This window comes from Onychostoma macrolepis, chromosome 20, assembly GCF_012432095.1.
Source record: "Onychostoma macrolepis isolate SWU-2019 chromosome 20, ASM1243209v1, whole genome shotgun sequence".
Taxonomy (NCBI): domain Eukaryota; kingdom Metazoa; phylum Chordata; class Actinopteri; order Cypriniformes; family Cyprinidae; genus Onychostoma; species Onychostoma macrolepis.
The window spans coordinates 77,680-87,994 of record NC_081174.1 but is presented as its reverse complement, the minus strand read 5'-3'; the positions used below and the strand labels follow the sequence as shown (position 1 = coordinate 87,994).

Below are 10,315 nucleotides of genomic sequence, written 5' to 3'. Positions count from 1 at the left end.
TGGGTATTCACTACGCCATTTCTGCCTGTTGACTGTTTTCACAACTACATTTAATAATTCCAACACTTTCTTAATACATCTAACAACATGTCCTATTTCCCTTCCAGATTCAATGTGAATTATGCCAGAGGTAGTTTCATGTTCAGTGCCTCAACATTAATCTGCTACCAGAAGAACAAGCATGGATTTGTGATGTGTGTTTGTAAGCTATTTAGTTAGAAGAGCTGATGCTGAAAGAAATTGTAAGAAAATTGTTTTGCACTGATAAGGGACAACGCAAACTACGAAAACATATTTTATTACATAAACAGTTTATACATAGAAAATACTTAAATTTTCGATTCATCAAAATATCCACCATTAGCAGCTATTACAGCTCATTCATAAAACAGGTTAATTGTATTCAAAACTTAATTGGCAATCAATTGTTGAAGCTATTAAGGTGTGCTGACCCAAAAATCTTTTAAAAACCTGGGCCAAGTTTAAACCAGTAACCAGGCATCACAGCTGGCAAAGGGGCATGTCTGACTTTGACATGTATATATTGCCATTATTATGTAATCAAAATGAAAATTATTATTGCTGGTCTTCAATGATAATGTCAAGTTACTTTAATGTACAGTATTTGCACCAAACAAATGATAAGGATTTATGCTGATGTCATCCAAAACCACACTTTGCCAGGGGTGTTTCCAAACTTTTGGAGGACAGTGTATGTGTGTATTTTCATTCTCATCCTATTTTTTATTGTCTGTGTGTTGTCTCTGCTGGAAGCCTGTGACACTAAAACAAACTCATTGTATGCGCAAGCATACTTGGCAATAAAGCTCTTTCTGATTCTGATTCTGAGAAATGTGTATTGCCTATTTGATGTCAAAATATGTCATGGAAATACAATTTTTTTTTTTTAGTATTCTGTTTATGTTTCATATTGTTGTGGTGCTTGTTGTCTTCTGCTGGCCCTTTATGTGAATGTAGTTGTTAAAAGCACACTTGCATTTGTGAGGGAGGAATAAATGTGACATTTGATATTTTGATAGTTCACTTTTTATTTATTATCTACAAAATGCTTACAAGGCCTAAAATGTTTATTTCCTAATTAGGATGCAAGAATGCTATAAGTAGTATTTTTTTCTGGCCAGGAAATCTTTACCAGACTGCAGCAACAGTGTACTTTGAACAAGCTTTGGAGCTGTTTGTTCCACCGTATAAGATTTGAGCTGTATATATAGCTGCATTTCACAGTCAACTAAATGCAATAAATATGCCAATCCCCATGGTGTAGTGTGTTATTTGGAGTGTGCATAATAACATCAAAGTGGTTTGGTGTTAACTTGGGTAGCGAAAAGTTATTGATACTTTAATTTGCAGGTAGGATTGTGGATGGACCTTCAGCACCACATATGTGGACAGCGCCATGCCATACAAACATAGCCAAGTTCATTTGAGGTTTAATGCTTAGCAGTAGTATATTCAGTAAGTTTAGAGAAAGACATTGCAGACCTTTTTTAATTTCTACCATCACTGTTTTCTATGGGGTTCTCCTTTGACACAACTTCCAGTTCAATAGCTTTCGAAAGGAGGCACACACCGTTACAAAACAAGTTTCTAAATATTTATCTGACCTTGTAGAACATAGCAGAAATCTTTAAAGTACAATTATTTGCTCTAAATGTTACAACTGCAACATTTCTGTATTCTATGGGTTTCTTCATAGAGACAACTTCCAGTTCAATAACTTTTGAAAAGAGGCTCACACCATTACAAAACAAGTTTCTAAATATTTAGCTGACCCTTTTCAACATATCAGAAGTCTTTAAAGTACAAGTATTTGCTCTAAATGATACAATTGTAACATTTTTGTATTATACTTTGCTCATAATGGTTCATGAATCAGAGTTCTTTTAAAGCAAATAATTCCTCTATAAATAAATCCATTAATTAAAAAAAGTTACTATTTTCAGGCATTACAGTAATAAATAAATTTAGATAATGTAATATTTTTGGATGGAAGGTATGTGAATGAAGAAATCCATAGAATACAGTGATGTTAAAAATTTTACATCTACAGTAAATATTACTACATTAAAGACTTGTAGTATGTTCTTTAGGGTCAAATGAATATTTTGCAACTTGTTTTGTAACGGTGTGAGCCTCTTTTCAAAAGTTATTGAACTGGAAGGTGTCTCTATGAAGAAACCCATAGAATAGAGAGATATTGAAAAATTATCATTCAGAGCAAGTACTTGTAGTTTAAAGACATCTGATATGTTGTACAAGGTCTGATAAATATTTAGCAATTAGTTTTGTAAGGGTGTGAGCCTCTTTTCAAAAGTTATTGAACTGAAAGGTGTCTCAATGAAGAACACCATAGAATAGAGAGATGTTGAAAATGTATCATTTAGAGCAAATACTTGTAGTTTAAAGACTTCTGCTATGTTGAAAAGGGTCAGCTAAATATTTAGACATGTGTTTTGTAAAGGTGTGAGCCTCTTTTCAAAAGTTATTGAACTGGAAGGTTTCTCTATGAAGAAACCCATAGAATAGAGAGATGTTGAAAATGTATCACTTAGAGCAAATACTTGTAGTTTAAAGACTTCTGATATGTTGTACAATTTCAGCTAAATATTTAAACGTGTTTTGTAAAGGTGTGAGCCTCTTTTCAAAAGTTATTGAACCGGAAGGTGTCTCTATGAAGAAACCCATCTAACAGAGAGATGTGGGAAAAGTATCATTTAGAGCGATTTCTTGTCCTTTAAGGAGTTCTGCTATGTTGTACAATTTCAGCTAAATATTTAGACGTGTTTTGTAAAGGTGTGAGCCTCTTTTCAAAAGTTATTGAACTGGAAGGTGTCTCTATGAAGAAACCCATCTTACAGAGAGATGTGGGAAAAGTATCATTTAGAGCGATTTCTTGTAGTTTAAAGACTTCTGATATGTTGTACAATTTCAGCTAAATATTTAACAACTAGTTTTGTAAGGGCGTGAACCTCTTTTCAAAAGTTATTGAACTGAAAGGTGTCTCAATGAAGAACACCATAGAATAGAGAGATGTTGAAAATGTATCATTTAGAGCAAATACTTGTAGTTTAAAGACTTCTGATATGTTGTACAATTTCAGCTAAATATTTAGCAATGTGTTTTGTAAAGGTGTGAGCCTCTTTTCAAAAGTTATTGAACTGAAAGGTGTCTCAATGAAGAACACCATAGAATAGAAAGATGTTGAAAATGTATCATTTAGAGCAAATACTTGTAGTTTAAAGACTTCTGATATGTTGTACAATTTCAGCTAAATATTTAGAAATGTGTTTTGTAAAGGTGTGAGCCTCTTTTCAAAAGTTATTGAACTGGAAGGTGTCTCTATGAAGAAACCCATAGAATAGAGAGATGTTGAAAATGTATCATTTAGAGCGATTTCTTGTAGTTTAAAGACTTCTGATATGTTGTACAAGGTCTGATAAATATTTAACAACTTGTTTTGGAACAGTGTGAGCCTCTTTTCAAAAGTTATTGAACTGGAAGGTGTGTCAATGAAGAAAAACTTTGAATACAATGTTGGTAGAAATTACACATGTAAAGAAAACAATTATAGAATATGTGAGTGAGGCACAATTTATTTATAAAACATCTTAAAGAAAGTTTAGCCATTACTTTATGAAGTGTTGACCCAAAATACCATGCTTTCTGAGTTCTTGTCAAGAATCTGATGGTTTCAGTACCATGGACAGTGATATTTCTGCAGGACTGTAAACATCAATCAATGCACATGAATTGTGATATTGTCAGAGTGTAATGTTAAATAAAGATTTCATACAACAGGAAAACATAAAAGTTATTTTAGCAATTATTTTCATCTCAACTCAACAATTGGAGAATACTGTTACAATGTTAAGTGTTTAGCACACTTAAAACCAGAAAAAAAACAGAGGTGAATAAAACAGCAAGACATGGGCTGCAGTATGCTCTGTAGGGTCCAGACAAGATGTTCCAACTTGCTTTGGAGCAGTCGACCCATGCTTTCAGAACCTATAGAAATAAATCATATATGTCATTGTTAACACCAACACAGTTCTTGCTCATTTTGAGGCAAAGAAATAAATAAAAATCATTATAAATTTAAATTAGACATTAACTATGTTCAGGAGATTACACATGATTTCCCAGTTGTATGTATTGCTACAAAGTTACACTTCATGTACAAGTTCATTATTTGTCATTTCCTAAACGTCTCTTCAAACAGCATAATTATATTGCAGTTTTTATTTATTTATTTATTATTTTTTTATTGTTGCTAAAGGAGCATTAGAAGGCATAATGGGAGTGATATTTCTGATACAAGTAATTGTCTCTTTGCACACAATTAAAACAAATTGAACTTTTTAGACGGTCCCTATCTTGCTTTCCGCTCTACATTGGACATTCGGCGGACATTCGCAAGTAAATATGCCATTAAAACAATACTTGGCCATTTTGTTCGATTGTGAAAAAAAGGTAGTAGGTTGACAATGATGTCGCTGAATCGAATTTGCAAAAGAAACATGTTTTGCACATATAATTAGAAAGTTATTGAACGCGGAAATGTTGTGAATGTTGTGAATGTGCGAATATGAAACCAACATTACCCAAGTCAAATTAGTTAGATTAGTTTGAAAGATAACACCAGAAATATGGTGGGAATTAAGTTATATATTATCACTTTAGACAAAAGGGATTGAAAGTAAGGTAGAGATTCAATAAAAAGCGAAGGTACACGGAGCTACAAACACAAACCTCTCAGCAGCACAACAGACTGAAGCAATCAAACTCAGAGGAGCAATCAGCATGTAAAACATGTCACAGTTTTAAGTCTGGATGTCCTGTAAAAAGCACATTCAGAGATACCAAATGATTGGAAGTTTCACCTTGGCCACACCTCTCCTTGGTCTTTAAAAATGACTGACATTAATTTAGTAATCAAATTGAACACTCTTATGGAAATGTAATAATATTTTGTAACGATCATTTAAATCTGACTAATTTTCAAATTGTTTGTCATAAATCAACATTTCAGGAAAATGTTATTGGGTTTCAAATCAAAATATGACTTTCTGTTATGAAACAGGACATCAATTTCACACATGTCCTCTGTAGAGGACACCAGGGGCCCATTTCAGAAAGGAGGTTCAAACAACTCTGAGTTTAAACATGAACTCAGAGTTGACTTACCGTGAGATGGGAAACTCTGAGTTTTCGGTTACAAAACAGCTGAAATTAGTTAGTTCAATCAACTCTAAGTAGGTTGACTCTGAGTTAAGCGCGTGCACCATGACTATAAAAAGCCACGATCAATAGAGTGCAGATATTATGAGTCACCATGGCAACAGCACCCAAAAAAAAGAGGTCTGCATTTTTCTCCCCAGCCGAACTGGATGTACTTCTGCAAGCGTATAGCGAGTATGAGCACATATTTAGACAAAAAAGCAGCACAGCTACAGCGGCGAAAGAGAGAGAGTTAGCTTGGGAGAAAATATCTGCTCGAGTCAATGCGTAATTTTAAGTAATGTAATTGGTGTAATTTAATTTTCACTTGAAAAAGTAAAGGATTACTCTTAATGTTTCTGTAATTTAATGAAAGTAACTTCTGATGCAATTACATTAAATACAGATTTTTTCTGTACGAATTAAAAGTGCAGTTTTGTCTCTATCCTTGTATTGTTGTTGAGTTTGATATGGGATTTATAAAGTAATTAGTAATAAATAATCTAATACTTTTTAGGGACAGTAATTATCACATTAATCTACTTTTTTTAGAGTAACTTACCCAACACTGCTGTTATAATATCAGAAGTGAAACTGGAAGAACAGCACATTATTGAACCTAATTTTAATTTTCATGTAGGTGCAATCCTGCAGGCATAAAAACAACGTGGCAGCAGCTAAAAATGAAATATAAAAACATAATTCAATCAGATAAGGCTTGAGCATATCATTGGTGTAGGCTACTTGACTTTACAAACATTTAACATATTAAATAACTAAATAGCATCCAGTGTCTTGCAGTGCAGTAGCATTTTTGACATGGGTGTAATGCTGTTTTCACACAATGAAATGTTCATTCTTATTTGACTTCTACTCAGCCAACAGAAAGAAGCCAGAGGCTCGCAAAACTGGGGGAGGACCTGCACCACCACCACTCACAAATGCAGAGGAGATGGCCCTGAGCCTGAACACTGGAAGGCCAGTGGCTGAGGGAATGCCAGGAGGGATACAAGTGCCTTCATAAAATGTAAGAGGCCTACCTATGTATATTATCTTTTTTTATATAGGCTATTTTTCATATGCATTTATTTCACTTTGGGTTGGGGTTTTTTGTTGGTTCTAACAGATTCGGATGGTAATATCTGCCTTTTGGAGCCTCCTGTCATAACAGAACCCCAGGCAGTTGTAAGTACTAAATAAACCATTAATTATGACAAATAGTATTATAAATTGTACTCAACCAGATGCTAATCTTCACAGGAATTTGAGGATGATGAAACCACTTCTGCCACAGAGAGGCCTACAGAGGTAATATTCATATAGTGTCTACACATCAAACAATCTACAAATTGACATTTATTCACATTTTTGTGTGGAATAGCCTATAGAATCAAAGTTTATATTTAAGTATAAACTGATATTATTATCTGCCCCCGCCCCCAGAGTGTGGAAGAACAGCAGGAGGAGGGTCCATCAAATTCTGCTGCACAGATGAACACAGTTCTGTAAATGCCAGTTTAATTCTGTACAATTCATGAAGAACTACGAAATATAACAACTGGTAACTGGCAATACAGTAGATTAGTTGTATTAGTTACAGTAAAGGAGTTATACAGACTTCATCCTATTAAAAAAAAATAGAAAAAAACAGCAAAGAATTTATATACTTGGACTATCCTTCCATCCTGGAAGACTGCAGGGTGGATGGGGTCTCCCTCTGGGTCTTGTATTTGTAGGGCAGGGTGTTGCTCCCCTCTATTTATGGCAATATTATGGAGAACAACACATGCCGCAATAATGTCGCAGGCCCTCTCAGGGGTTACCCTGAGGTGACGTAGGCACTGAAAACGTGCTTTCAACAGGCCTATGGTCATCTTCACCTGGGCTCTCGTCCTGCAGTGTGCCACATTGAAGTGCTGCAGGGGGTCTGGTTCAGGTTCTGGGTAAGGGGTTATTAGTGTTGGTTGGCATGGGTAACCCCTATCTCCCAGCAGAGAACCATCAGTCTCTCCTGTAAGAAAGTTCACATTGCTTTAGTGCTGCAGAAGTGCCCCTGTAAGTGTGTAGTGCGTGCATGTATTGAAATAAGTGTATAGGGCATACATGTACTTAGCACATTCTAGCCTGTTGCTCAGGGTCGACTCACGATATATTCGTGAGTCATGAACAGAGCCGGGTCACTTGGCCTCCACATTTGTGATGATATGTGCAGCATCACATATGATCTTGACAGTGTAAAGAATGAGACATGTGAGTTACAGTATTGTGATGTAGTCTTTGACCATTACAAACAGTAGGTTAGTCAGTGTACCAGCACATTAATACTGTGGATAGACCTCCTGTTGACATAGTCAGCTTCATTTTCGGAGGTTGCAATGATGGGAATATGTGTGCCATCAATGCATCCAACCACATTTGGAAATCCTGAAGGGAATTCTAATTATTAGGTTACTTCCAGAGGTCGCAGCAACATGTTATTAACTGATCATCATTTTTCAGAGTAGCCTCATTTAAAATGATTTCTATACCACAAACCTGCAATCCTGTGAAACCCCTCTTTGATGACTCTCAGGGGTTTGTGCCCAGGAAACAGCACAAAAATTCTCAGAAAGTGTTTGAGAGCGAGGCACACTTTCCTTCCTGTTCTGCATACAGTGGCCTTACTAATGTGCTCTGCATCCCCGATGTTATACAGAAAACTACCATTTGCAAAGAAACGTAAAGAAACACAAAGCGTCTGCTCGGATGTAAGAGCACGGCCACGATGAGTGATGTTTCTGATGTAAGGATGGATGAGATTATGGATATAATCAATTGACTGTCTAGAAAAACGGTACCGCTCAAATAAAAATGCATGAGGATATGACAAAAAATCCACTCAGGGTCTCAAAATCCTCTCCTGACAGAAATGTAACTCCCTGCGAATTAATGCAGCCTCCTCATCTACAGGATCTTCTATACAAGGACATGCCATTTTAATTTTTTAGACAGTCTGCAAGACGGAAATACGCGCAATGAATGAATGTACCGAAAGAATGAATGAGGTAGGCTATTTAAACACTGCTTCCACTTTAAAAAAGGGGAGGAGACCGAAAAGAAACTCTGGGTTTACCGAAGAAAACCTGCTCCCGACCAGGTTAGGTTCACAGAGTAAGTTACCATGGTAACTGACTCCGAGTATATGTTACCTCTCTTTTAGAAACTGGCTTGACTTACCCTGCTTTCTCGGGTTTGAGATACCTCCGCTTCTGAAACGGAAAACCCAGAGTTTCCCTCATTTCAGGGTTAATATACTCAGTGCACTAAGTTTTCAATTAACCTCCTTTCTGAAACAGGCCCCAGGACTTAAAGCATGTTTATTAGGCATTTTGGGAGACACAACAAGTGAATAGGAAAATAAATTATATTTTAATATTGCTATGATGAAATATTACATATTATTATGAAAATCTAGCCAATTATTACTCCCATTATTACACTTATTTTCTTTTCATTATATGTTGGCCCAAAAATACATTAATATGCACAATTTATAGATACATTGTTTATAATGGGAAATCCTGTTTAGGTCCATTTTACACACAATTTGGATAAAGACAAATGGTATATCAAATCATTCTGTTATATCTTTCATAACATAGTTGAGAATAATCTTTATGTAAAGTTTGGTATAAAAAAATAAACATTTATTTGTGATTAAAACAAAAATCCCACTGTTTTTGCCTTTTCATGTCTATTCATGCTCTCTAAAAAATGCTAGGTTAAATACAAACCCAGTGCTGGGTAAATACTGGACAGAACACATGCTGGGTTGTTTTCAACCAACAGTTGGGTTAAATGTTTAACCCAACCTTCTGGGCAGTAACCCAACCGCTGGGTCTAAACAACCCAATCGCTGTGTTCTTCCATATTTTACCCAGTGCTGGGTTGTATTTAACCAGCATTTTTAGAATCTTTTTTTAAATTTATTTTTTAAAAAGGACTTTTTAAAGCCCCTTTATCCTCTACAGAGGATGTAGCATGCATACATATAAACATAAATAAAATATAATTTTTCAAAAATTTAGTTTTTACTATTATTATTTACTTCATAACAACAACAACAACAACAACAACAATAATAATAATAACGTTAGTGCTTTATTTGGAATGCTACTACCCTTCTGACATTACAGTATAGCGGTAGATTGTATTGCATAGCGTCTATGCGTCATTGGGACACAACTAAGTTTGTTTACTACTAAATTTACTACTATGTCCAAACTTGCTCAATATTCTGTTACGCACTCAAACGAATTTGGTTTTGTCTTCAAACACTTCAGTGTGCATGGCCTTTACATTTACCCAGAATCAACATATTTATTAATAAAAAAAAAAGGCATTCGGCCATGTTATAATAAATTTTCATATTTACTCCACCCACTGAAACTGTTTGTCACAGGAACTGAATAATACACAACAGCTCCCGTTGTTCTATATCTTGATTGGATGGCTCAGACTTTTCTCTCCGCAATATTTGCATAAAGAGAATGTGGACTTTCCCTAATTTGCATAGGACAGAACGTTTCCTGAACAAACCGAAAGCAGGTGTGCCGCTGTTTACAGCTTTACAGGAAGAGACAGGTAAGGAACATACAAAAACCTGTAATTAATGCTTATGTTTAAACTTAAAAGTTTAAATAGATTAAATGTTTTATTTATTTATTTTATTTTGTTGCATGGAACTTTAGATTTACCGTATATGTGCTTGTCTTGATGATTGGGAATGTTTCGTAAAGAAAGGTGAACGGTTTCAACTATTGCCTCACAGGAGGCCTCATGAAAACTCTCTCGTTTCCTCTCTAATTTCTTGAACGTGGTGTTGTGTTATTTTGTGTTATTTCCATCAGATATCACAATCCGAATTCAGGAATACAGGAAAAGCAATGGAATCATTTCCAGGTAGGTAAAGAAAAGGTTCCAAGTTTTGGCAAAGAAAGGTTAAAGTAGGTTCAATGGTATTATTGAAAAACATTCATTTTGGTTTCGGCGTGAAATCAAACCTGCATGTAGTGTTTCTCAACTGATTTTGATTTTA

General features: G+C 35.2%; 1 protein-coding gene and 1 long non-coding RNA gene across 3 annotated transcripts in view; both read left to right on the top strand.

Moving 5' to 3' along the window:
* Positions 1–4,395: 4,395 nt before the first annotated feature.
* On the top strand, positions 4,396–6,800 carry LOC131526667 (uncharacterized). Its single transcript, XR_009267513.1, has 5 exons — positions 4,396–4,437; positions 6,117–6,265; positions 6,365–6,423; positions 6,499–6,546; positions 6,682–6,800. It is a non-coding gene; the product is annotated as an uncharacterized LOC131526667 (long non-coding RNA).
* Positions 6,801–9,776: 2,976 nt separating this feature from the next.
* The window catches only part of traf3ip2a (TRAF3 interacting protein 2a), a 34,888-nt gene continuing 34,349 nt past the window's right edge, over positions 9,777–10,315 (top strand). Inside the window, exons 1-2 of one of the 2 annotated variants that reach the window (XM_058756823.1) lie at positions 9,777–9,861; positions 10,128–10,179. In XM_058756823.1, the coding sequence (XP_058612806.1) occupies positions 10,164–10,179 (16 nt within the window). In that variant the 5' untranslated portion in view covers positions 9,777–9,861; positions 10,128–10,163. The remainder of the gene's footprint in view (positions 9,862–10,127; positions 10,180–10,315) is intronic. The other variant, XM_058756824.1, reaches the window with a different exon arrangement.